This window comes from Pipistrellus hanaki (genome assembly GCF_964339955.1).
Source record: "Pipistrellus hanaki genome assembly, chromosome: 16".
Taxonomy (NCBI): domain Eukaryota; kingdom Metazoa; phylum Chordata; class Mammalia; order Chiroptera; family Vespertilionidae; genus Pipistrellus; species Pipistrellus hanaki.
The window spans coordinates 2058195-2084648 of NC_140518.1; the positions used below are offsets into that span (position 1 = coordinate 2058195).

The window sequence follows — 26454 nt, forward strand, 5'->3', positions numbered from 1 at the left end:
TCCTTAATAGGTGTTTTAATTTTTGTTTCCATGGCTGTGTCCCACAAGTACTGTCTAGATGACACATCACAGTCTTAAGGCCAATAGATCTGACCATTGCTTATACTCTCAGGCTGACATGGTCTGGATCCTCATGGGCATGCCAGGTTGCTAATCAATATGGACATTGTCCCAAAACAGCTTGTAGGTGTAACTCACAGACTGTCCTTTGCAAAGGAGATAACCAGCATTTCAACAGTATGTCTTCCTGGAAGGGCAGATTCTGCTATATCTTCCTTGTCTGCATCAAAAGACACCAGAGGAATGTGGACACATTTCATATCCCACTTGTAGATCAAAGCTTCAAGTGACCAGTCAGCACTGAAAAATAAACTTTCTAAAATTATTTTCCTGTTTGGCTTCAGGTGTTTTTTCATGTTATCCTAAGGCTTTAACTTAATAAAGTTGATTGAATAAACCAGGATTAGCTTGGCTTACCTTCTTACCTGGTAAGTAGACCACAATTGGACCTTGGGGTTCTTCTGCATCAGAAAGTATACTGTAGTTAAAATGTCTTCAAAGTCTAGGAAGAAAGGACTTATTAATATTCTAGACTTTCTGCTTACATTGTGTATCAGGCCAAATTGGCTATTAAGGAAAAAAAGTTACCTTCTGGTTCAAAGAACACATCAGCTGCAAGAATAATATCTTGGGGTGGCAAAGCCAGAAGGTCCAGAGATAGGTGACCCCACGTTAGGCCTAGAACACGCACCTGTGGCAGGTCATTCATTTGGCAGCTCTGCCGACAGATTTCTAGGCAGTGAGGCAGCTCTGAACTGTCTGACAGCGTTACCTCTGCGCCACATTTTGCAGCAACAATTCCTGGAAGGCTCACTCCAGCTCCAATCTAGTATAAAAGAACATTTCAAAGTTTCTGCCTAAAACTGCAAAAGAATTTGTATCTTAGCAGACTTCCATTTCATTCCTGTGAGCAGTGTTTGAGCTTATATCTATAAAACATGCCATAATTAAAACACTGCCTTAACCTGTAGGAACTTTGGGCTTCAAATTTATGGCAAAAGCCTGTGTGATCCCTCTTAATTGGGTCAAAGTGCGGTTATAGTCCCTTACAGTGCCCTGTATTCTGCAACTGACCAAGTGCTTCCACACCCAATGTGTGTCTTAGGCCATTTAGTTGCTTAATGTGACCAGAGAAGTCCTCTTGGGGCACTTGTTCTGTTGTTTTCAGTTCTTAAAGGAGTTAACTGTAGGGATTGCTGCCTCTAGAAGCTCAGGCACTTGTTACTGACTTTAATTTTCATGCGAATAAAGCCTGACAGGTCTACAATGGCTTCCTCCAAAAGGGGATTTTCTGATTGGTTTAAGGTGACATTTTAATGAGCAATGCCAAGAAATACCTTTGCATTCCCGCTGATTAAAAAAACTTCCCATTTCCAGTTTGAGGATGGGCATGTTAAGAGCCCAAATGACCCTGTTGGGACACCCTAGAGGAAGATGTCCTCAATGACTGCTTCCGTGCCAAATTAGTCACGGCCTCACAGAATAAGGGCCCACAGCAACTAAAGGGCCACACTAAATATTTTAGTCTGGGTGGGCCATATTTTTTTAAATTCCATATTACAAATGTAAAAATCACAACTCGCATGCCTTAAAAGCTGGCCACGTTACCCCGATTTTAAAATACTGGGGTAAAAGTAGGTTTGCAGTATGGAAAAGAATACAAGAAGAAACCTCATACAGCTGTAAACCTACTTTGCCCCACCCTGTGTTTAACAAAAGCCAAAATATCAAGCATGTAGACTTATATCTGAACACATCGTGCTTGAAACCTCAAGGGCACATGTACCTCTAAGATAGCCTTGCCTGGTAGGGATCTTCTATGAAACCACAGGTACTGGGCCAGGACTACAGCACAGGGCCAAACATACATTCCATACTGAAGATGCAGAACCTGAAAAGAATTTTTGTACAAAATAACTCATTTACTGGAATACTTATCACAACTGAGTGCCTGACTCCAGCATCCATTACAAAAGTGACATTCCCCTGCTCTCCAATTCACATCGTTTTGGGAGGGGGAGGGGGGATAAAACTGCTATACTGTGTGGTAAGCACTCTTCAAACATTCATTCAACAAGCATTTATTCAGACTTGTGGCTTAATGGCTTCTAGGCTGAGGATATAACTCATGGAGCATATGTACCCTACTAGGGAGAGATAGGCAGCAAGTAAGGAGAGAGAATTTTGGTTCATGAAAATGCTATAAGCACAACAAAACACAAATGGGGTGATATGAGAGTAATGGGGGAGGAGGGCGGGGAGAGACGGACAATGACCACAAGGTGGCTGCACTAGCTGGGGAGTGTGGGTGATTCAGACAAAGGCCCAGAAGCAGGAACTAATGCTTCTGGCTGGACAACAGGGAGCACAGGCGGAGGGTTGGAGGCAGGGTTGTGTAGTGCAAACAGAGGTACGGAGAGGCAGGGACCAAACTGCCCTCTTATAGGCCACAGGAAGTATAGTTTTTTCTTTTCATTTTTTTTCTTTTTTTAAATGCAAGAAGGTACTGGAGGGTTTTAAGCACAGGCATAACTTGGTGTGCTAATGAGAAACAATGTGGTCCTAGGAAGACATCCCGGAAGAGGTTTGAGTAGCCACGAGTCTCTGATAAATGCTTGTTGAATAAACGTGTGAAGAGTGCTCACCATATGGCAGTTTTATATCCCCTCGAAGGCAGGCTTTGAAAAAGAGAATTGTGAGAGCCTGGTATTTAGCGAGGCAACATAACATAGCTCACAGCTCTTAAGTCTGCCCGACTTCAAACTCCAGGTCTGGACTTGACCAGCTGTGTGACCTCACTCGAGTTATTAAGTCTGTGCTCAGGTTCCTCAATTACAAAATACTAGCACTGGGCTAATAGGAAGATTCAATGCCAACTGCTGAGTGCAGTGCCAGGCACAAAATAAGCAAACAAAGCTTTCATTAAACACACTGCAACAGCAGGCCTGTTTCCTAGAGCAAAGGGTGCACCTAGTGGGCGGTAGAAATGGGGCTGAAGTAAAAGTAACAAAGGTGAAGAAACTGAGGTCTGAACCTCGTCCACTCAACAAACATGCGAGTGCCTAAAACATGCTAGATCCTGTCCCACCTGTAGGGCTGTAGGGTGAATGAGAGGCAAAAACGCCTGCCTGGTACTTTACTCAGGACAATGGGGGATATCTGACCAGAGTTGTGCAGATTTGGGTGTGAAGAAAAGGGGCCCTGCCCCGGTAGGGGTGGCTCAGTGGATAGAACATCGGCCTGGGACTGAAGGGTCACGGGTTCAATTCGGGTCAAGGGCATATCCCCAGTAGGGGGCGTGCAGGAGGCAGCCAGTCAGTGATTCTCTCTCATCATTGATGTTTCTACCTTTCCGTTCCTCTCCGAAATCAATAAAAATCTATTAAAAAATGAAAATAAAAAAGGGGCCTCTATTCTCACAGGGAATATGTTCACTTCCTAAAATTGGGAAGAAATCCAAATGGGTATTTCAACGGGATGGCATTAGCAACTTTCAGAAATAGGTTCCACTTAAGCTGTTTCATCTTTAAACTGTTACCGTGTCACAGGCTGCTGTTAAAAACCAAACGAAAGACTGGTAACGTGAAAAGGCTTTGAAAAACCGGACGCATACAAGGTACAATTACTGAGTTTGGGGACATTCGTGAGCTGAAAGGAAATGAGTGCCAACCCCAACGCTTTACTTCATCAGTGAGGGTTGGAGCTCCCGTTCCCAGAGGAAGCTCAATTAAGAAGCCCTTCAACGAGACCAAAGAAAACATTAGGTGTTAAAAATGCCACTTTTCTGGCAGGAAACGGAGTGGATTAGCTCCGTCCTTGCAGGGTCCCCAGCTTCCTCACTGAAAGACGTACTATGCCAAAGGCTTCAACACCAACCATCCGCTCCGTGGCCCATCCCACAGGCAGGCAGCCGGACCCCAACCTCTCTGCCCGCCCCCCTCGGTGCACTGAGAACCGCTAAGCCAGCGCGCCCAGGGCCGCGGCGCCAAGGGCGGGTGCCGCTCACGCACCTGCGGGACGCGGACCTCCAGCATGGGCCCCTCCGCTCCCAGGCCCGGCTCCTCCGAGAACCGAAAGCGCTGGGCCCGCACCACATGCCCCCGGAGGCCGCGGCCACCCAGCGAGGAGTCGGTGGGTCCCGGGAGGGCCGGCAGCGGCGGAGGGCGCCGGGCCGCCAGGCTGCGCGCGCGGGGCCCGGGACAGGCTGGGCCGCTTCCCCGGCGCCACGCGGGCCCGTCGGGCCCCTAAATCGTCAGCCAGAAAGGGGAGCGCCCCTCCGGCGGCGGCGCGGGGAGGAGACCCGGGGCCAGGAAACCGGGACACAGAGCGGGAGGCGCGTGCGGCACCCCGGCGGAAGTCGGCTGCTGACAGGCGGCGCCACCGGAAGTGACGCACAGGAAGCCCGCCGCGGGGGCGGTGCCGCGGCAGCCCGACCTTCCCAACATGGCAGCAGCCCGGCGTCTGTGAAGGAGGGCCCTGCGGGCGCCCAGGCCAATGGCGGGCCGCGAGCGGCCGGGGGGCGGGGAAGACGGCAGCCGCACGCCCAACCCGCGGCCCGGGCGGTGGTTGGGGAGTGAATTTTCTGGAAGGCGGCTCTGAAGGCGCCGGGCCCGAGCGAAGGGCGTTGCAGTGCGGCCGTGGCCGGGCCGGGAGGGAGCGCGTCGGCGGCAGGAGCGGGCAGCGCGGCGGTCGTCGCGGAACTGGCTGGCGAGCCCCGCAGGATGAACCACAAGAGCAAGAAGCGGATCCGCGAGGCCAAGCGGAGTGCGCGCCCGGAGCTCAAGGACTCGCTGGACTGGACCCGGCACAACTACTACGAGAGCTTCTCGCTGAACCCGGCGGCCGTGGCGGTGAGCGCGCGGGCATCGCGGCCGGGCCGGGCTCCAGCGGCCGCGCCTTTCCCCGGGCACAGTCCGCCGCGCCGCACCCCGGGGTCCCGCACCCCTTCCTCCTCCCCTGCCCGGGCAGCTGCACCCTCACGGCTTTGGCGCCCTCAAAGAGAAGGCCTGTGGCTCCCTGATCCTCTTGGACGGCGGGACCCGCGGGGACCTGGCTGTCAAAGAGGCGAGGCCCCAAGTGGGAGATGCGAAGCCGCCCCGGGTGCGGGGGCTCTGGGTGCGTCGTACCCGCACGCGGGCTGGTCCTTCCCCCCGCTCCATCCCCACCCCCACCCCCACCCCAGTAGAAGCCGGAACAAAAACCTGGCTCCTTAGGTATGGCATTGCTAGTTGGCCCTGGGGACACCTTTAGTTGCCTGATTTTTTTAAACTGGGTAGATCCTCTCTGCTTCCCCCAGGATAACGTGGAGCGGGCGGACGCCTTGCAGCTCTCGGTGGAAGACTTCGTGGAGCGATACGAGAGGCCTTACAAGCCCGTGGTTCTGCTCAACGCCCAGGAGGGCTGGTCCGCGCAGGAGAAATGGACGCTGGAGCGCCTGAAGAGGAAGTACCGCAACCAGAAGTTCAAGTGCGGGGAGGACAACGACGGCTACTCGGTGAAGATGAAGATGAAGTACTACATCGAGTACATGGAGAGCACGCGGGACGACAGCCCCCTGTACATCTTCGACAGCAGCTACGGCGAGCACCCCAAGAGGAGGAAGCTCCTGGAGGACTACCAGGTGCCCAAGTTCTTCACCGACGACCTGTTCCAGTACGCGGGGGAGAAGCGCAGGCCCCCTTACAGGTAAGGCCCTGGGGCCCTCAGCCCGCCCCCTTCTGCAAAGCAGTGCGTGCTTGCCCCTGGGCTGCACCTGGGACTGATTCGGGGCTGCTGATGCCCACCGGGGTCCAGAGACTCTGGTTGAATCCGTCTGGGTGCCGCCCGGGCGTGGGGATTTCTGGAAGCTCCCAGATGACTGGCCCTGCAACCCAAGGCGAACCACTGATCTATCTGCAAGGGAAGTTGTGAGTCCAGCGCTGCGCCCCGTTAGTGGTTTTCCTTTTTTTAAAAAATATATTTTATTGATTTTTTTACAGAGAGGGATAGAGAGTTAGAAACATCGATGAGAGAGAATCATCCATCAGCTGCCTCTTGCACACCCCCTACTGGGGATGTGCCCGCAACCAAGGTACATGCCCTTAACTGGAATCGAACCCGGGACCTTTCAGTCCGCAGTCCAACGCTCTATCCATTGAGCCAAACCGGTTTCGGCTGGTTTTCCTTTTTTCATCAGTGAACTGTCTGCCCACAAGTCACTCAGCATTTCTAGGTGCCGAAATGTGTGTTGTCTTGGAAACAAAGATGACACAGTGTCGTATGTGAAAATGCAAGCATGCTACTTTGTGGCACATGGGGATGTGGTGAAATTGCCCTTCACTTCTCGGGTGTTTCTGTCCTGCAGGTGGTTTGTGATGGGGCCCCCGCGCTCCGGGACCGGAATCCACATCGACCCCCTGGGCACCAGCGCCTGGAACGCCTTGGTGCAGGGCCACAAGCGCTGGTGCCTGTTCCCCACCAGCACGCCCCGGGAGCTCATCAAGGTGACGCGCGACGAAGGGGGGAACCAGCAGGATGAAGCCATCACCTGGTTTAAGATCATCTATCCCCGGACACAGCTCCCAACCTGGCCCCCCGAGTTCAGACCCCTAGAGATCTTGCAGCGGCCGGGAGAGACTGTCTTTGTGCCAGGTACAGCCGGACTGAAGCAGAGTGCTCTCTGAGTTTAGTCGTTTGTCCCTTCAGAGAAGAACTAGAGAGTGAGCCCGGCCAGCCCTCCATGCCGACTCCAGAGCCGCCTGCCCGCCTCTGACAGCGACATGCTCTGTGTTGTCAGGTGCTCGGGGCGCTGCTGTCCACTGTCACCTCGATACCTAATGGCTATGGATAGCCTTTTTGCATTTCGGATCCCACCCGTTTTTATCTTAGTTTCCCCAGTGTCGTGTGTGTGTTCTGTGACTTGTGCATATTTCTGTAGCTTGGAGCTTGATACAGTGTCGGACTGGGTGGGCTGAGCCAGGAATAGTGACCTAGAGCTCAGAGGCAGGAAATCCGTTCCATCCCTGATGCCTCCGGCAGGCTAAGAGTTGGGAGGCTGGAGAACATGCTGCCTTCACAGTTTGGGTCCCAGCTGGGAGTTACTTTTCTGTAAAGGCCCAGAGAGAGCCCGTCAGGAACTGGCCTGTGTCGCAGTTGCTCAGCTCTGCCCTAGTCACAGGGAAGCAGCCTTAGATGATCCAGAGGGTGGGCACAGCCGTCCCCCAGTAAACTTCCCGGCGGGCCCTTCATGACTGTGGGCCAGGAGCAGCAGGCCCGCCCTGCCCGTCTCTGAGGCCCCGCCGGTGGGAGTGACCCTGCCTGCAGCTCACGTTCAATGCTATGTAATGTTGATGTTCTGGAGCGATGGGTACAGAGCCCGGCCCCTTAACGGTTTCCTTGTTGGGTTTCAGGAGGCTGGTGGCATGTTGTCCTCAATCTTGACACCACCATTGCCATCACCCAGAATTTTGCCAGCAGCACCAACTTCCCTGTTGTATGGCACAAGACGGTAAGAGGGAGACCAAAGTTGTCCAGGAAATGGTATAGGTGAGAGCCATTTTTTTCTTATTTTTGCTTTGTCCCAATTTCTACCGGAGAGAACATGGAAAGAGCCCACCGTGGGCTGAGCTTAGGCGGGCCTGGCGGAAGCGGGCTGATGTGTGCGCAGATGCAGGGAGAGGGTCAAGGTCAGGGCTGGCTCTCAGGATGCTCCAGCCTCGAGATAGCAGGTGGCCCCACAATGGTGATCAGAGTGTCAAGCGCATCATCGGGGTCGTTTTCCCTTTTGTTTTTGCTTTCCCCAGAGCTAGAACGTTCTGTGCGGTGCTCACCTTCACCAGCAGAGGAAGCCATTTTGAGTGGGTTTTATTTCGCTTGTTTCTTTTCCTTACCCGGCAGCATTATTCCCGTTTGAACTTGCTCCCTTCAGTTCTCAGGAGTGAGGTCCCTGCCCGGAGACTTAGCTCCTCTGTTTGTCCACAGAACAGACAGCACGGGCAGCGGCAGTGCAAGCCACCCCCAGCCACCCCGTGCCACTGTGTCCCAACCCTGACCTGGAGGGACCAGCTCTCGGGGTAAGAGGGATTCTGGCTTGTCAGGGCCAGCCCCCTGCTGAGGGCCAGCAAGGGTGGAGGCTTCTCCCGGACTCGGGCACCTGAGGCCCGTGCCCTCGTAGGCTGCCGCCTGCCCCTGGACCGTTCTGTGGCCTCCGCAGGGCTTGTCCCGTCACTGTCCAGTCAGGTCCCCAGGGGGCTGCTGCCTCCCGTGGCCCAGCTCTGTTCCGTTTTAGCCTCAGACTTCCTCTCACAGGCCCGATGGCTTCTGCTCTCACCAGTAGTTCCATTGTCAGTGCAACACCGACCGCTAGTGTGTGCTGTGTGTGGAAAGGGAGTCACAAACAGCCAGGACAGCGCAGGGAACGAGGCAGAGACTGACTCCCCGGGGGAAGGTGACTGAGTCAGGGAAACCTGGCCGCGAAGTGGCAGTGCGTCCGGCCCGGTGCTGGTGGCCGGACAGCATGGAGCTCGGGTTCCTTCCTTCCGGGAAAGTCTGAGCGTGTGGGCTCCGCTCCCAGCCTGCGGACTGCGTCCCTGCACGGACAGCCCTCGCTCCCAACAGGCGCCCAGAGCCAGGTCGCAGCCGGAGCCGGGCGCGTGCCTGTGCCTGTGCCTGTCTGGCCGGGCCAACCCTGAGATCGGCGCTCCTTGTCTCTCAGGATCCTGAAGCAGGAGCACCCCGAGCTGGCCGTCCTGGCTGACTCCGTTGACCTTCAGGAATCCACAGGGATCGCCTCCGACAGCTCCAGCGACTCCTCCAGCTCCTCCAGCTCCAGCTCGTCCGACTCGGACTCGGAGGTGAGCCCGCTCGCTCCGGGCCTCCAGGGCAGGTCCTGGGACAGCAGCGACTCCCTCCTCCCGGCAGGAGGGGGAGGGGAGCTTTTCGCTTTCGGGAACCACACTGCCTCCTCTTGGAGGGGCTCTGTCCTCTCTCGCGGTGGGAGGTAGTGTCTTATGATCGTTACGTGCGGTGCTTACCTTCACGCAGAAGGCTGTGTTGGTGGATAAAATTCCGTGATGCGGCCTCCAAATGGTACTCAGTGTTCTGAGGGGGTGCCCTGGTTTCAGAGACCTCCTGTTGGAGAACGCGGGGGGGGGGCCCCGGGGGGGGGGGGGAGACAGCCCCCTGCGGGGAGGTGGGGATTCTCGGGCACCAGGAAGGCCTGATGGCACTCGGACTGCACTGCGGAGCAGTCGCATGGCTGCTTGGCTTCTGGGGGACGGACCACGGGCGCCGTCTCCTGAGGCCGGAGGCTCCGTGGGTTGAAGTGCTTTCTCTCCCGTGTCCAGTGTGAGACGGGGTCCGAAGGAGACGGGACGATGCACCGCAGGAAGAAGCGGCGGACCTGCAGCATGATGGGGAACGGGGACACCACCTCCCAGGACGACTGCGTGAGCAAGGAGCGCAGCTCCTCCAGGTGACGCCCCGCTCCTCTGGCGGAGAGCCCGCGGCGGCCGGGCCGGGCCGGGCCGGGCGGGGCGGCCTGGGGCTCTGCACACGGCGAGCCCGAGAGCCCAGGAGGACACTCGGGGATGAGTCCGCTCAGCAGTGGCTGCAGTAGCTCTTCCGTCGGCTGCCGAAGCAAGTCGCGGTGGTTATGGCTGGTTTTATGCATAAAGGCAAGAACCTCTGGATGGTGCCAAGGAAACCTGTACATTATTTAATAAAAACGAAATGCATTTTACATCTTTGAGTTTTTTTCCTTTGAGAATACCAAAACCTTCGTGAGTCACTCCTCTTGTCGTGGTCCTGGGGGACAGGGACTCCACCGCGCGCCCTCGACGGGGCGCCCTGCGTGGGGAAGTCCTAGCCAGGGGGAATGCGAGAGGACTCCTGGCATCTACAGCCCGAGCTGTGCCCGCTCTCCTGTGCCAGGCTGCTCTGACAGTCAGAGGCAGCGGCTCCGGTGGAGTCAGGTGACCAAACACCACACGCTCCCTCCCTGGTGCTGCTCTCCCCTCCCGCACCGGACAGGGCAGCCATGTCTGTTTGGAGGACTGAGTGCAAACCCTGAGGCCAGTCTCTGTTATATGAATGGTGCTCCTCCTATTTTTTGTTTGTTTTCCCCTCCCTTTTAAAGAACTTTCCTTGCATCCTCAGAAGGCTGTGAGCTTTCCCCCAATGTTGCTATCCGCCTATCACACTCCCCTCCCCTCACATACAGCGGCTCCTCTCCCAGCTGCTGTGCACAGAAAACAAAAGCAGAGGCTGTCTGCCGCCAGGGGGCAGGGCGGCCGTCAGGGCTGGGACAGTGAACTGGATGTGAACTGGAGTGATTAGCCACCCAGTTTTCCCCAAGTGATTCCTCTTTGATAACCAGCATCTGGAAATAATGGGTCAGGGGTGAGGTGGGGACAAAGGAGTGGGGCCGGGCGATCAGGACCAGGGCCAGGTAGGAGGTGGGCACTCGGGATCCATCCTTTCTACCCACAGGGTGTGAGCTGCTCCTGTGAATGGACCCTGGCAGCGGGAGCTGATAGAGATAACACTCTTGGGAAGGGGGGTGGAAAAGGAATGGTGTTTTGGGGAACAAATTCATAGCAAACACCTGGAGAAGCTAGGACAGGGGCTTCCTCTCCCTCCACCGGCCCAGGCATCAGTTACGCAGAGATGAACCGGAAGCGGAGTGGCCCCCAGGCCGTTGGAGCTGGCTCCGGGCAGCGCTTTGTGCTGAAGGCGGCGGCCGGAGCGGCCGGAGGGGCCGGAGCGGCGGGAGGGGCCGGAGGGGCCGGAGCGGCGGGAGGGGCCGGAGGGGCCGGAGGGGCCGGAGGGGCAGCGCCTCAGCGCGGGGAGCGCGGCCTGGGATGCTGGACCTGAGCGGGTCGGCGGCGGCTTTCTTTCCTCCAGGAAGTCCCGGGCCAGTGCCCATGAGCTTCCTGGCTTTCCTTGGCCCAAACCGGCACTTATATTTCCAAATTCTCTAAGAGGACCCTCCGGACAGGGCCACAACGATGCCAAAGATGACGGTCATCTCATCGGCTTTCGGAGCGTCGGTGCCGCCGGCAAAGAAGGCGCATCCCTCCTCGGCCTCATTAGGGCTCCGGTCCCCGGTCCGTCACCCCGGGGGCGGGGAGGGGCGGTCCGAGGCGGGGCCCCGCCCTGGGGCGGAGCCGGGAAGCTCCCGGGGTCCCGGCGGGCGCACTCGGGCGCCGGGCGATGGAGGCGCTGGCGGAGCTGCTGGCCGCGCTGCCCGCTCTGGCCACGGCGCTGGCGCTGCTGCTCGCCTGGCTGCTGCTGCGGCGCCCCCCGGCCGCCAGCGCGCCCCCCGACCGCGCGGCCCCGGAGCCCGCGCCCCCGGCCACCCCCGCGCCGCCCGGCCCCGCAGCCACGGAGGACGCGGCCGCGCCCCGGGAGCCCGCGGAGCCGGAGGAGCAGGCCGCCGGGGAGAAGCAGGTACGGCCCGGCCCGGCCCCCTCCCCGTCCGGCCGTTCCCATCCCGGCGCCGCTGCCCCCGCCCCCCGGAGCCGGGAACCGCGCCCCCCGCCGCGGGACGGTCGGCAGGAAAGGGGCGCCGAGCGAACTCACGTCCTCCCCGGAGGGTGCTCCCGGGCCCGGCCCGTCCGAGCTGCGTTGTTGTTGGGCTGCTTTCCTCCCGCCCCGCGCCCCGCACGCCGCCGCCGCCGCTCCCGGACGCACGCCCCGCGCCCCGCCCGCGGTCCCCGCGCCACGTGCGGGCGGCCGGTTTCCGGAGCGCAGAGCGGCCCCCGGTGCAGAGAAAGGAAGGGCCGGTGCCTTCCCCCCGCCGTGCCCGAGGCCGGAGCGGTGATGTCACGTCGCAGGGGGTGGGACTGAGCGCCGAGGCCGGACGATCGCAGCCGCCCCCGCGGTCCTTTCCCGGTTGTTCCCGCTGCACCTGCGCCCCGGCATGGAGGGGGGGGGTAAGGGGATGGGTGTACATGCCCCAGCTGAGCGCCCACCCGCCTGCCTGCCAGGTCGGCCCAGATGCGCCCGCTGGCCTGGCTCTGGCGGCCAGAGTGCCAGGTGTCTCCCTGCCCAGGCTCCTCTTCAGGTTGGAAGCCTCCGTCCCAGGCTCCAGCCCCTGGGGCCTCCAGGCCCCCCCGAGGGCCCGGGTCTGGCCAGATGCCTGGTCTCACTCCAGCTCGTTCCTGGCGGGGGGATGGGCTGGGGTAGAAACCATGAGGGTGCCCACTCTGAGGTCCACTGGACACAATGGTTTACACTGGAGACACCCTGGGGGGCGGGGGCGGGGGGGGGGGGAGGAGAGGTTTTTCTGAGAACCCCACCTTCTCCGTCACCAGCCTGGACAGGCGGCTGCCGTGTGCGTCCGGGATGGACGGCCCGGTGTGATGGGAACTGGTCTCTCCAGGGACCTGGGGCTCCCAGGCGGGCAGCTGGGGTCTGCCCACGTCTGGGGCTCCTGCCTGCACCCAGGCTGTCCTCCACTCCGTGGCCTTCTCGCCCCGTGGCCGCTCTGGACTGAGGGTTAAAGTGCCTGTCAGTGGCGCCCGGCCCTGTGCCCGATGTGGGTCCTCTGGGCACAGCCCTGCTGAGAGGACGTCCTCAAGGCCCGGGCTCTGCAGCTGGCACCTACCACGTGGGTTCCCCGCCGGTCCCGCAGCCCCAGCCTCCGCGCTCCGGGAGGGCAGGCCCTTACCGTCCGGGCGGGCGCAGACCGCGTGCTCCTGACCCCTGTCCTGAGGTGCCACCACTGACCGAGAATTAATGTGGAGTCCGTGTCCTCTGAGGCCTTCCCCTCCTCCTGGGCTCAGGCCCCCAGCCCTTTCTGGGCTGTCCAGCCCCTTTACTAACGGGCACACACGGGGTCATTGCTGTGTCAGGGCCCGGGCCAGGCGCTGGGGGCACACAGCCGGCCGTGTGGGGTCCCCCTGGAAGAAGCTGCTCAGAACCTGCCTGGAAAGGGCCTCCTCATCGCCAGCGCAGGCCCAGTCTGTCCCCGGGCCGTCCCAGCCGGAGCCCTCGAGCTGCGGAAGGCCCCGGGGAACAGAGCAGGTCTGTCTGGGAGGCAGGTGAGGCCCAGCCGCCTCCGGCCTCTCCCTGAGTGCAGGGCAGCGGGGGGAGGGGGAGGAGAGGGAGGGGGAGGGGGCGAGCAGGCAGTCCCTGCCGGGAGAGCAGCACTTAACTCGCCTCTCCCCTCCCCCTGCTTTTCCATTAACCACATCCCTGCTAATCCCCGCTCCCCGCCCTGCCTGCCCTCACAAAGCTGATTTCTGAGAAGGACCTGGAGCCCAGAGCAGCGGCTTCCGCCGGGCCGGGGGCCGGGGGCCGGGGCGCCGGGGGCCAGGGGCGCCGGGAAGCGTCCCGCGGTGCCAGGGCCCTCCAGGGCCGGGACCTGAGAGGGACAGAAAGGGGGTCAGGCGCCAGGGCAGGGCGGCGGGCAGAGGCAGTCAGAGGATGAGAACCCCTTTCTTGCATTTCTCGGGGCTCCGTGTGGGGAAGATCCACAGGCGCACCCCACCCCCAACAAGAGTGACCGTGGAAAACTCCGGAGCGGAGCGGGTCCTTTTAAGGCCAGAAACGGCTTTTCTGGCTGGTGTGAGGCGGGGATTTTCGGATTGCCAGGCTCTGACCTAATGAGCCTGGTTCTGGTGACGCTGTGTCACAGGCTTCCTAACCGTGGTGCAGGGTGAAGGGTCAGGTGCCATTCAGACAGGGCAGGACCTCCTGGGCAGCTGGCCGTGTCCCGTCCCCAACCAGACAGGCGGAGACCCTCTGCCTTCGAGGAGGCACGAGCCCTGGCAGACCAGGCAGTGCCAGCCTCTGACGGGTCCTGGAGGGGTGGGGTGGGGGTGGGGTGCGTGACGGACGCTGGGGAGGCAGTTGGGACGTTTTTTCAAGCGAATGGTTCATGAGATCATTTTACTGCTTCAGCGCTCAGCTTGAGTGCTCCATCGACAATGTCCTTGTTCCTGGGAAGACGCGTGCCGAAACATTTGGTCACACAGTCTCTCACACACACACACACACACACACACACACACACGTGTGGGTGCGGGGGAGAGGGGGAGAACGCGAAGATGCTGACGGGTGGACAGTGGGCGGCTCTGGGTGAGGATATGACGGTCACTGTCCTGTCCTCCCAGCCTCCGGGGGCTGGGCCTTTCAGACACAGGAACCGGGGGGAGCGTCCGGACGGGCTGGCTGCTCGGACCCTCGGCTGTCCTCGCCATGCAGCCGGCCTTCCTGAAGTCACCCGCAGCCGGTCCCTCTGCCCCTCCCAGCCTTGTTCCCTGCTCTCCTCTGCGAGCTGGAGGGCCAGCGCCCAGGCAGAGGCAGAGCTGCTCGGGGAGGGCGGGTGGCCCCTGTTCCTGCCCGTCCTCTTTTTAAAAATTTTTTTAATATAATTTAGGCCGAAACCGGTTTGGCTCAGTGGTAGAGCGTCGGTCTGCGGACTGAAGAGTCCCAGGTTCCATTCCAGTCAAGGGCATGTACATTGGTTGGGGGCACACCCCTAGTCGGGGATGTGCAAGAGGCAGTTGGTCAATGTTTCTCTCTCATCGATGTTTCTATCTCTCTATCCCTCTCCCTTCCTCTCTGTGAAAAATCAATAAAATAAAAATAAAAAATAAAAATTTAGGGAGAGAGGAAGCGGGGAGGGGAGAAACATCGGTGTGAGAGACACATCCATTGGTTGCCTCCCGCACATGCCTGACCTGGGCCAGATCAAGCCTGCAGCCAGACACGTGCCCCTGATGGACCCGGCCCTGCGGCCCTTTAGTCTGAAGTCCGATGCTCCACTGGAATCAAACACGCAGCTGCCTGTACGGGGCTTCCGGCAGGAAAAGTACCGAAGAGGTGGCAGATGAGCCGGTGCCCAATGGAGGGCTGAGCGGGGTGGGGAGCGTGGACAGGGAGGGCCCCAGAGGCCGCTCAGGGGCGGGGAGGGACTCGGCCTGCTGGGCCAGTGAGGGCACCATGCTGGACCCGGGAACAGCTGGTGAGCCACGAGGGCCAGGACAGGACGAGAAGACCTGTCCCTGTCCCCGGGTGCCTCCCAGGGCAGTGTGGGTGCAGAGCTGCGGCCTCGCCCGGAGCCGCGTCGGGAGCCTGCGGTGGCTGAGCGGTCCTGCTGGTCTGTGTGCAGCCACCCAGCCGCACCGCCAGCTGGCGCCAGCCCAGCTTTCTCTGCCCCCCTCCCCCACCCCTCCCCGCCCGCCAGGCGAGGCTCCCTCTGCTGCAGACAGCAGCTGGGATGCCTGATGGACCAGCTGGAGGGAGGGGCAGTCAGGCCGCAGCCTGCGTGGAGCCTGGGGCCGGAGGCAGCCTGCCCATCGGGGGAGGTGGGGGCTTCTGGGCCCTCCCCGGCTGCCTTACTGGGCGGTGCATGCAGGCCCCTGAGAGCGGAGGGACAAGCGGTCCCACCAGAGTGAGTTAACCTGCCCCCCTCCCCGCCCCCCTCCACCCCGCCTGGTGGAGATGGGGCCTCCAAAGTCACCCCCATTAACCGGGGGGCGGGGGGGGGGGGAGGCAGGAGGCAGCTCAGGTGGCTGGTCACAGGGTCCCAGCAACCCTGTTTGCAGGACCTGAGAGCAGACAGACAGGCGGGCAGATCTGTATCTCTGTCTCTGTCCCTCTCCCTCCCCTGCCTCCTGGTGAGGATGGGCTGGATCCCCAGGGCAGCCGTAAATGGCAATGGCTGCGGCAGGGTTTGTGTCCGGCTCTCAGTGCTCCTAGAAGCCAAGGTTCCTCTGAGTCGCTCTGTGCCGCACAGCCACCTGCCTGACCCTCTGCCCACCCTCCACCTTGGTCTCGGAGGGACCGGGCACTGGGCTTCGGGCATGGGTGAGGCGTGGGAAGACACTTCCCCGAGCTTTGCCCACACCCACCCCCTCCACTGGGGGTCCGAGCCGAACAGTCACCGTCCAATAATAGGATGTGACACAGGGCAGTGGGGCAGGGCTGGGTCTCGGCCCTGAGACAGGGTAGTGGGGGGCAGGGCTGGGTCTCGGCCCTGACACAGGGTAGTGGGGGGCAGGGCTGGGTCTCGGCCCTGACACAGGGTAGTGGGGGGCAGGGCTGGGTCTCGGCCAGGGCCTGCTTTGGGGACCACCATGGTCACACCAGTCGTCTGTCTCAGAGGGTGTCCCCCCTCACAATTCTCATGAAACCGGTTTACTCCCATCAGAGCAGGCTGTGTTCGTAACCAACTACCACAGACCCGGACCGGGCAGCTTCCCCTCACGCCGGCTCAGAATCTCGCCCCCTCCACGGCCTCCCCGCCTCCCTCAGGCTCAGCCCTTCCCGAGGACCCCGCTGTGTCAGCCAGGTGCACGTGTTCCTAAAAACTGCGTGCCGAAGGAGAACTAACGGTGGGAGGCGCGGTCAGCTGAGGGAAATCCCCAAGGGCAGCTAGCCCGGCTCCAGCATTGTGTACATGCTTTCCTTTATGTCTTCCCTCTGGCGCCACAGGCCACCGTCCTGAAGCAAGGAGCATGGCCGGAGGCTAAAGAGCTTCCAGAAGGTCTGTCTCCTCTTGGTCTCAGTCACAGCTTCTGAAACACACCCTCTGCCTCCTGTGACCGGTGTCAGCGCTTTCGTTTCTGTTACTTTTTTTTTAATCCTTACCCAAGGGTACTTCTCCATCGATTTTTAGAGAGAGGAGGAAAGACAGAGAAATATCGATGTGACAGAAACAAGCCCCAATCAGAGCTCGGCCAGGGAGGAGCCTGCAACCAAGGTACATGCCCTTGACTGGAATCGAACCTGGGACCCGTCAGTCCGCAGGCCACCGCTCTAGTCACTGAGCAAACCGACCAGGACTGTTGTTACTCTTATAAACCAACGATGGAACCCTTTCCCTGACGATGTTATCTAAAACCCACCGAGTAGCCAACCGGACGCTGTGCCTTCCTGGACTAGCAAAGCCGTTCTTCCCTGGAGCCTGGCCAGGCCCCTCCACCCGCGACCACCCTGAAGGACTGAAATGCTCTGGCGTGCGGAGTACCGTGTGAGCGGGCGGCAGTGGCAGGGCTCTGGCTGCTGGGGCGGAAACTTGGAGTTGAGTGGCTCACATGCAGGGACGGCCGGGGTGGAAGGACCAGGGGGACGTGGCCCTGGGGCACAGCCACATGCCCGTGTGGGGAGGGGTGGGGGCTGAGCCCCAACTGGTCGTTCCCAGGAACCTGGGCCTTCTCAGGGCCCTTTCTGAAGGGAGGTTTCGGTGCCGACACAGCACAGCCAGAGGCCAGTTCCCGCTCTCTAAAGCTCACTGCGTCTCATAGTGAAAGGCGACTCTCCTTTGCACATGGAAGTCACAGACTCTCCAGAAGTTTACAGAGCTCCACGGGCCTCCCACGAAGCCCACGCTGTTTATCTTCCATCTAACTCTGGGATATAGGATAGGGGTGCCCGCAAGTCCAAGTGCGGTTTTAAATAATCACTAAGAAGTGTAAATGCTACACCTACAGAACGTCAGTGGAATATTTACTTATTAAATGTCTTTTACACCGGGCATGCTGACGTTTGAATGCTAAGCTTTCACTTTATTTTTTTTTTATTTTTTTTTTTTTTAAATATATATTTTATTGATTTTTTACAGAGAGGAAGAGAGAGGGATAGAGAGTTAGAAACATCGATGAGAGAGAATCATCGATCAGCTGCCTCTTGCACACCCCCTACTGGGGATGTGCCCGCAACCAGGTACATGCCCTTGCCCGGAATCGAACCCGGGACCTTTCAGTCCGCAGGCCGACGCTCTATCCACTGAGCCAAACCGGTCCCGGCTAAGCTTTCACTTTAATTCTTGGTGTGGGCCAGCATCTGGGTGGGGGTGGGAGGGCCTCCCACAGCCCCTCGGAGAGCTGGCCGCCCTCCTAGAGGCCACCATGCCCACCTGTACATATTTATTTATTTAAATATTGTTACTGATTTCAGAGAGGCCGGGGGGGGGGGGGGGGGACATCAATGATGAGAGAGAATCAGTGATGGGCTGCCTTCTGCATGCCTCCCCAGTGGGGATCGAACCCACAACCCGGTAAATGTGCCCTGACCAGAAATCAAACCGTGACCTCCTGGTTCATAGGTCGACACTCAACCACTGAGCCACGCCTCCTTTTTAGTACTCGGTGCTGGGTGGTCTGCATGCATGGTAACACATGTAACGGGTGATATTTTGGTGAACATATTAACCAAACGTGCTGACCTGTAACGTGTCACTCTGGGTACACATCCAGGAGCGTCGCTTTGCTTTCTGTCGCACAGTCAGCCATCGAGTAACTGACTGTGGACGGCTTTCCAGTCCAGCGCATCCCTACACGTGGATGTGCTGATCCAGGGCGTCTTTGGGGACCCTGCAGCCACAGAGACGCTTTGCGGGAGACCCCGGGCACCGACTGGGGCCCAGGGCAGCTGGGCCCACGTGGCAGTGGGGCTGAGGCTGAGAGGAGAGCCGCCCTGTCCGTGCCCAGCCGCCAGCTGCGTGTGGTCCGGGAGGGGGCGCAGCTCTCAGGCTTGTGCACTTTGTGTCCCACTCAGCTCGCTGAGCGCCTGCCTGACGCCCAGTGCTCCTGCCCAGTGCTCCTGCCCAGTGCTCCTGCGAGGCGCAGGCTGGCTGGGCCCGGAGCGGAGCCCGACGCTGGCGGGTCTGTCCGCGGTGCTGCCTTCTCGCTGGGCCGCTCACCGTGCTGTGTCCCTTTCCACGTTAGTCCACCGGCCTCTGAGCCACAGTTCCCGGGGCCACGGCCCCGCCACACCCTGCGCCCCCATAGCGGAGCCGCGGGCACTTCCCTCGCCCTCAGCATTCCTGCGAGTTGAAGTCACTCCGTCCACCGAGGCCATCCCAGGCGGCCCTCCCAGCATCTGCTAATCTGTGTGTGTGTCTGCGGGGGGACCACGGGCGAGAGGCAGAGTCCAGTTCGGGGAAACCGGGTGCTGAGCTGGTTGGGGCAGAAAAGACGACGTGAGGGCAGAACGGCGTTGGAGGGCGCGGGGCCGGACGGAGCCGTGACTGCGGAGGCAGCCTCTGTGGGGCCGGCCCCACCTCAGATAAGCCGGGCTTTCCTCCTTGTCCTCTGTCCTCACTGTCACGAGAGCGTGGGGGTCCCCGGTCCCTTATCAAAGTGGCACTCCAACGCTTTGGCCAGCACCCACCGGAAGAGGGACGGGGCGAGGTCCAACACCGGCCCTCGGCCCAGGGCCCCCATCTTCTCGGCCAGGCGTGTGCATCTCACTCCACCTGCTGCTGGCTGCCCCGTTCGGCCATCCCGCATGCTCAGAGGACAGGCACGGAGCGAGCATGGCCAGGCTGGGCCTTGGCCGGCCCCTCTGCCTGGCATGCTGCCCACCACCCACGCTGCTGCGGGCATCTCCGCAAGTGGGCCCGGGGCAGGTTGGTTCTACCAAGGTCAGGCACCGAGTGCAGTGTCACGAGTCCTGAGCTCCCGGCACTGACCCCCCTCGGCACTGACCCCCCCGCATCTTGCAGGACGAGGAGCAGGAGCAGGAGCAGGACAGCGAGGAGGAGCCGCCCCCGGCAGAGCCTGAGGAGGACGATGGTGAGTGGGCCTGGCGCCGCTGCCAGCGCCGTCTGGCCATGAATGCCTGCTGCAGTGGGCTCGGCTCTTGGGGTTCCAGCGGAGGATCTGAGGGCAGTCTGAGGGGAGGGGGTCGGGGAGAGGATGAGGGAGAGGGCTGAGACATGGAGTCCTGTCAGGCCCCAAGGACGTCCAGGTCAGAGCCGCTCCCTCCACCTACCTTCCTACGCCCACCTCCCTGCCCTCCTCCTCTGTCTGTAAATGGGGAGCCGTCTCCAAACACAGGGGCCCGCCTCCTGACGAACTGAGCACCCCGACCTCCTGGGTCCTGCGCTGCCCCTCGGCGCCCGGCGTCACAGCCCCACACCTCCACCTGCCCTCCCAGTGCCTCTGCCGGGTCACGGGGACCAGAGCCACTCCGGCTGCGGCCTGCGCCTGCCCTACAGAGGCCCCGGGGGCAGGCGCCCGGCCTCAGGGGCTCTGGCTAACGGGCCAGACCTGCTGGCCACCAGGGCCCAGGCGCTGGGAGAGAAAGGGAGTGACCAGGACCCCGAGGAAAAGGACCGATGCAAACCTGACCTAGTGGGAGGCGCCCCTGGGCCAGTGCCTGGACAGACAGACAGAACCACAGCGTGTGGAGCTGCCACCGCTGGGTCTGTCATGTTTTCTCTTTAACAAACAAACAAAAGTCAGCATTTGCTCAGTCTGTGTGGCAGGCACACGGAGGGCTTGCTGCCATACTTTTGTGTATGATTGAACTATTTCGAATTTTTTGTTGTTAAGCTTCACAGAGGATATTTTCCCACCGATTTCCAGAGAGGCAGAGACGGAGACAGAGAAATATCCGTGTGTCAGAGGCACATTGGTTGGTTGCCTCCCACATGTGCCCTTGACCGGAATAGAATCCGGGGTCCTTCAGTCTGCAGGCTGACACTCTAGCCGCTGAGCCAAACAGGCTGGGGCTGTTTTTAATTTTTAAAAAGCAAGGCTGTTGCTGTGATTTAAGCCACTGCTGGCAGGCGCCGCGGAAGAGGTTCAGGAATGCAGTGGCCGGGCCGGCGTGGGGCGGCTGGGCGGACTGTCTGCATCTGTCAGCACCGCCTCCGGGGGAGGAGGGCAGGGCGCGGGGGGGCGCGGGGGGCGCGGGGGGCGCAGGGGGCGCGGGTGGGGGCGGGAGTTGGACATCGGACCTAGAGGAGCTCTTCCTCAGAGCAGCTGTCAGTCTTCCCGGACTGTCTGCAGGAACCGTGGCCCAGGGTCTGACGCTGCCACGTGGGGGGTCCTGTCAGTGAGTTGGGGACACAAAGCAAAGCTGAGGCTGTTGGAGGCCCCGCAGCCAGGACGAGTGCCCTCCCTCCGTATCTGGCCACTGCCCTGGACACCTATCCCCGGCCGGCGGGCCTGTGTCCCTCAGCACTCATGGGCTCACAGGAGACTGCAAAAGGATGTCCCCTCCCAGGGGTGGTCGCACGGAGCCCTCCTGATCCAGCAGACTGGAAGTTTGGTCCATGCATGGTCTGCGATGTGATCAGTGCAAACCACCGGAAACCACCCCAGTCAGACCTGCCCATCACACCTGCCCCGATCAGACCTGGCCCAGTCAGACCTGCCCCATCAGACCTGCCCCATCAGACCTGCCCCGATCAGACCTGGCCCAGTCAGACCTGCCCCGTCAGACCTGCCCCATCAGACCTGCCCTGATCAGACCTGCCCCATCAGACCTGCCCCATCACACCTGCCCCGATCAGACCTGCCCCATCAGACCTGCCCTATCAGACCTGCCCCATCAGACCTGCCCGGGAACTGGAGCTGAGCAGCGCCCAGCTGGCAGCACTTCCGTTTTGTTTCTTTAAACAGAACAGCGGCCGTGCGGGAGTAATGGCTCTGTTGCCTTTTTGAGGCCCGGGAGCATGGCGCCAGCTGCTGGAGTCTGCGGCCCCGCGGTTCCGCCCGCGGCAGGCTGCGGGCTCTCTAGGTGCCCCACACGCAGGCCTCCAACGGGGCCTGGACTGCGCGCGGAGCTCCCAGAGCCCAGGCCTGCGTCCAGCCGGCGCTGAGCGCTGGCCCTCATGAGCTCAGCCGAGGGAGGGCCGGGAGGGCCGGCCATGGGAGGGGGGAGCCGGAGGGAGGGCCGGCCATGGGAGGGGGGAGCCGGAGGGAGGGCCGGCCATGGGAGGGGGGAGCCGGAGGGAGGGCCGGGAGGGCTGGCCATGGGAGGGGGGAGCCGGAGGGAGGGAGGCACCCAGACTCTCAGCTGGAGGAGAGCTGGCCCCGGGCCCATCCCAGGGCCTCCTTGCTCTGCTGACTCTAAGGCCTCCTTTCCCCTCCCCAGCTCCCCGCTGTCTGCTGAGCGGTCAGGACCCATTGTAAACTCCACACTGAATGACTCATCTTTGTCCGCTGTGCTTTATTCGGGCCCTGGCCCCAACACCCAGATCAGTTCTCCCTGTCTGCTGGGGGGGGGCCTAGAGCACCACCTCCTAAGCGAGTGCAGTGAGGCGGACCGACCCCACAGCACCCGGACTGGTTCTGAATGTGCACCCACACCTTCCGGTTTGGCCGAGAGGACCTGGGCGCTGAGCCCGCCTCCCCTCGGCCCACGTCCGCCTGCGTGACCACGTGACAGCGGCGCGGGCGGTCAGGGCGGCCGCAGGGTGTGGAGAGGCTGAGATCCCCCACCTTGGGGAGAGAGAACGGAAAAGCATACGGTGTGGGTGTGGGAGGGGTTTGCTGGCCGTTCCCGCACTCAAGTGTGTACTCCCTCCCGGGAATCGGTAAGGCCAGCCCTCAGCCTGTCCCCAGCAGCTCAGAGCCGTCACGCACAGGCCTGCTCCCCAGCAGGGCTCCCTCCTCCTGGACGCTTTGTCCTTTCGAAGGCAGCTGTGGCACAGAGACAATGAGCCTGGCCGACGTGGCAGCCCTGGACGCGGGGCACGGATCCAGATCTGGGGGACTGGATGGGGGGCCTCGGTGGGAGGTCCCTGTGCGGGACCCGGGGCCACGGGGAGCAGGGAGCCCAGCTCCTGAGCTCAGCCTGCTTCCCGGAGAGGAGCTCCCTCCGCTGGCTGCACCAAGCACAGCAGCCATGGGGGCGGGCCTCCCAGACAGCGGGCTCGGTGAGCCCTGTGGCAGCTCAGCCTGGGCCTGGGGGGAGCCGTGTTGTTCGAGGAGGGGGCCGTCTGGTTTTGTCCAGACCCCGTTTCCGCTCCTAACAGCTCCTGAGTGGCGGTGGGCTCTCAGGAGGGTGCGGGAAGCCCGAGTGCAGGGGAGGTGCCAGGCTGCCCGGCGGGCACTGTGCCGGGCTCTGCCCCTTTCTGGGGGGGGCTCCAGCGCTCACCCTGTGTCCCCCCACAGGAGAGGCCTTCTTCCAGTACAGCCCCGGGAAGCTGCGGGGCAGCCAGTACAAGCGGATGATGACCAAGGAGGAGCTGGAGGAGGAGCAGAGGTAGGCGGCCCTCTGCGGGGGTGGGGGGGCAGCGGGGGCTGCGTCTCACCCAGGCCCTTGGTCAGGGGCCAGGAGAGGAGCTCGCCCCTGTGAGCTGCACCCACGTGACCCACCAAGGTCCTGGGCGGGGTCTTTCCTTCATGGCGGTCTGTCCGGCTCCGTTTCCCCTGGAGACGGTGCCCTTGGGGCCTGGGGGGAGGGTGCTGAGCCCATTCTTGCACCCACTCCTCCCCCCACAGAAAAGAGAAAGAAAAAGAGAGAGGTGCTGGGGGAGCGCCTGGAGCAGATCCGGCTGTTCACCTACACACAGAGCTCTTGGCAAAACCCACCTCTCCCCCAGGCACCGCGCTTCTTCCCGCTCATCCCCTCGGCAGCTGCCGCCTCCCGGCCCAGCACCCTCCCGGCCCAGCACCTGCCCGGCCCAGCACCTGCCCGGCCCAGCGCCCTCCAGCCTAGCGCCCTCCCAGCCCAGCACCCTCCCAGCCCAGCACCCACCCAGCCTATTGCCCTCCCGGCCCAGCACCCTCGCAGCCCAGCACCCACCCAGCCTATTGCCCTCCCGGCCTAGCGCCCTCCCGGCCCAGCCCCGCGGGCATTCTTATCTGTCCTGGGCATTTCTGATCTGTTCTGCTCCGGGGAGCCCTGAGCGACCGCCCAGGCGCAGCTTCTCAGTTTTAGAACCGAGCTCTTCTGGGACCCGTCGCCCCCCCCGCCCCAGGTCCCTGTGCCTCTCCAGCCCACCCCGCCCTGCAGGAGGCTGAGGGCAGCAGGTCTGCCCGAGCCCAGCGCCCCCATGCGCTCGGCCGGCCCGGGCCTGGAGTCCTTCGGCTGTGGCAGGAGTCAGTCACGCTCTCCCAGCACCCAGAGCCCCGAGGGCACACTGTTGGGAAGGCAGGTTACTGCCCAGTGCAGGCTCGGCCACCTGTTCGGTCCTCTCACCGGCCACTCACAGCACCAGAAGTCAGAGCCACTCTGCGGAGCACCCCTCCTCCCTCTGGGCGGCGGCTGGGTGGCCTGGGAGCCTCCCCCTCCCTGTGAGGGCGAGCGCGCTGCCTCTGACGTGACGTGTGCTGGCTTTATATTTCAGGATTGAGCTGACCTCTGACCTCACTTCCCTGTAGCAAGCTCCCTAGGTCCTGAGCCACAATCTCCTTGCAAATCCTGTTGGTAAGGAGACTGACTTCTTAGCCGAGGGGTGCTCCCCCTTCCTGTCTGTCAGCGCGTCCCCGAAACGACCGAGTGGTCTAACCCCTCCGCCGCCTTCACTGCCAGGGAACACGGGCCAGGCACCACGCCTCTGGTTCTCCATTCTCCTCCGTGCAGGGAGTGCAGGGATCCTGGCAAACAGGTCCCTTCCCCAGGCCCGTCCCTGGGGCGCCTCCTGGCCCCGCCGGCGGGGGCCGGCGCCCTCTGGTGGGGGCCACAGGGGCGGCGGGAACCCTTTTGGCTTTGGTCCTCCCGGGAGGAGGTGGCACAGCTCAGCACAGCTCACAGCACAGCAGGGGGCGGAACCCCGTCTCCGGTGGCGGTGGGACCAGCAGGCCTTCACGGCCACAGCTCTTGGCGCCGGTCCGGTGGCGGTGGGACCGGCTGGCTCCTTTGCCTGCGGGGCCGCAGCTACTGGATGCAGCAGGGACCACGTGGCCACAGCCTCCCTGTCAGGGAGCTGGCAGCTCGGGGTTCAGGGGAGAGCGAGCTGTGGTCCCTCGAAGGCCCTGAGGACTGTCCTTCGGCTGCCTGCGCTGCAGGTGGGAGGGCCGGTCAGGCCAGGCCTGGGGGAGGCGGCACTGTCCTGGGTCCCCGGCTGGGCCTGGGGGAGGGGAGGGAGGTGCCTTCCCCGTTGTCCTCAGGCAGCAGACTGCGCTCCCCCAGAGGGTCTCCCCCTGGATCTGTGGAGTCTCTGGACCACCGACTCACACTTCGTCCTCTGGGGTGGGGCTGTGCTGAGGGCTGCGGAGGGGGGAGCCGGGGTCCTCGCCCTCCCGCAGGATGCGGTTGCCACTGGGGGAGTGAGTGCCTGAGCGGAGGAGGGTCAGGTGGGCCTCGTGGGCCTGGATCAGGGCTCCTCCCAGGGTGGGGAGTTCACGCTCCTTCTCACCCCTGCCCGCCCAGCATGCTCCCCGCGAGTCTGCCTGTGGCGTCTGCTTGCTCCTCTGCCCCCGCATGTGGCCAGCTCCTGCGTGTGCCCGTGTCGGGCTCCTGGGTGCCCCTCCCCTCTCGCGATGCTTGGGTTGCAGAGGCTGGCGCGTCTGGCTTTGCCTTCCGTCCTCAGCAAGATAGCTCTGGTGGGACCGGCTCAGCGGGTGGGCGTGAGGCAGCCCGGCCCCAGCTGAGCCCAGAAAACTGCCCAGGAGCATCGGCATGAACAGCACAGGCACGTGGCTGTCCGTCTGCCGAAACCGCAAGCCAGGGAAAGATGCTCTTGTCCCAGCTGGCCGAATTTCTACAGCCAGCTCTGCCTGTTCCTAATGCCTCCCCTGGCTCTCGGGTCCGTCAGGGTGCAGGCTAGTGAGCAGTCAATGCTGCAGCTCCCTGGCCTTCAGCATCAGCTCAGCCAACATAACCACCTGGAGCCTGGCTCGGGCATGGTCACGTGACCCGCAAGCCCCGGAAGCCTCAGTTTACCAGTTTTCAAGGAATGGCCCTTAAGCAGCAGGACGGAAGGCGAGGGGCCCAGATCTGTAGATCCGCCTCCGCTGCCCACGGGACGGGAAGCGGGGAGGTTCCACAGACCCAGAGGCAGCTGCTGGGAAGAGAGATCTGCGTTGTCTCTGCCCGCCCTCCTCCCTGTCCTCGGGCCCGGGCTCCCGGCCCACAGGCTCCTCAGCAGCGCCTCCGCCTGGCTGGGGCGTCCCCGCGCCCCCCGCAGCTTCTCTGGGGTGCCATGTCCACCTGAGCGTGGCTGGGACGGTGGGTGTGCAGGCCGGTGACTGCCCCTCACCCCAGAGCGAGGGAAGCGGGGGGGCTCGGCTGGCTCCCAGTCTGGCAGGAAAAAGGCGAAGCACCACTTCCACGCCCCTCCCTGCAGGCCACCGTCTCCCCATCTCTGGGCCAGAGGGACGGTGGGCCTGGGCTGTGGGCCCGGGCTGTGGGCCCGGCCGCTGACAGCCGAGGGCAGGACCCAGCCGCTCCATTCCGGAGGCCCAGGACGGCCGGCCGTGCTGGAGTGGACACAGCTCTATGGAAGGGTTCCATGCAGCACAGTGGGCAAGGGGGAGGCGACCCAGGAGCCCAGCTATGGGCCATTCTAGTCTCTGCCGCCTGACATGCCCAAGGTGTGAATTTCTAGAAACGGGCAGACTCTGACCTGAAGAGGGCGCCAGAGGGACAAGAATTAGATCCCTGCCCCGCGTGTTTTCCTGCTGGCCTCCTGGGGGCAGCAGCAGTCCGCCACTGCCAGCGTCCCCAGCGGGGACCGCCCCGGCCAGCGGGACTAGGAAGCAGTCCAGCGTCACAGGACACGCC

At 61.8% G+C, this 26454-nt stretch overlaps 3 protein-coding genes across 8 annotated transcripts in view; 2 read left to right on the forward strand and 1 right to left on the reverse strand.

Moving 5' to 3' along the window:
- On the reverse strand, positions 1-11635 carry METTL23 (methyltransferase 23, arginine). Of its 2 annotated transcripts, none has more exons than XM_084862083.1 (5): positions 11620-11635; positions 1847-1951; positions 649-886; positions 478-562; positions 1-360 (listed from the first exon to the last, which is right to left on the reverse strand). In XM_084862083.1, exons 2-5 carry the CDS (start codon positions 1928-1930, stop codon positions 195-197), a joined length of 573 nt encoding a protein of 190 aa, XP_084718209.1. In that variant the 5' UTR covers positions 1931-1951; positions 11620-11635; the 3' UTR covers positions 1-194. The 2 variants fall into 2 exon arrangements, with proteins under 2 accessions (XP_084718209.1, XP_084718208.1); XM_084862082.1 differs by lacking the exon at positions 11620-11635 and adding an exon at positions 4071-4428.
- JMJD6 (jumonji domain containing 6, arginine demethylase and lysine hydroxylase) lies at positions 4484-9778 on the forward strand. Of its 2 annotated transcripts, XM_084862034.1 has the most exons (7): positions 4627-4910; positions 5357-5745; positions 6404-6690; positions 7449-7546; positions 8020-8111; positions 8753-8891; positions 9384-9778. In XM_084862034.1, exons 1-7 carry the CDS (start codon positions 4782-4784, stop codon positions 9513-9515), a joined length of 1266 nt encoding a protein of 421 aa, XP_084718160.1. In that variant the 5' UTR covers positions 4627-4781; the 3' UTR covers positions 9516-9778. The 2 variants fall into 2 exon arrangements, with proteins under 2 accessions (XP_084718159.1, XP_084718160.1); XM_084862033.1 differs by lacking the exon at positions 8020-8111 and having other exon boundaries at positions 4484-4910; positions 7449-7584.
- Positions 11194-26454, forward strand: part of MXRA7 (matrix remodeling associated 7) — a 19462-nt gene continuing 4201 nt past the window's right edge. For 2 of the 4 annotated variants that reach the window (XM_084862094.1, XM_084862095.1), the window contains exons 1-4: positions 11194-11487; positions 19496-19565; positions 22899-22989; positions 24077-24156. In XM_084862094.1, the coding sequence (XP_084718220.1) occupies positions 11251-11487; positions 19496-19565; positions 22899-22989; positions 24077-24110 (432 nt within the window). In that variant the 5' untranslated portion in view covers positions 11194-11250 and the 3' untranslated portion in view covers positions 24111-24156. The remainder of the gene's footprint in view (positions 11488-19495; positions 19566-22898; positions 22990-24076; positions 24157-26454) is intronic. The other 2 variants (XR_014792987.1, XM_084862093.1) reach the window with 1 other exon arrangement.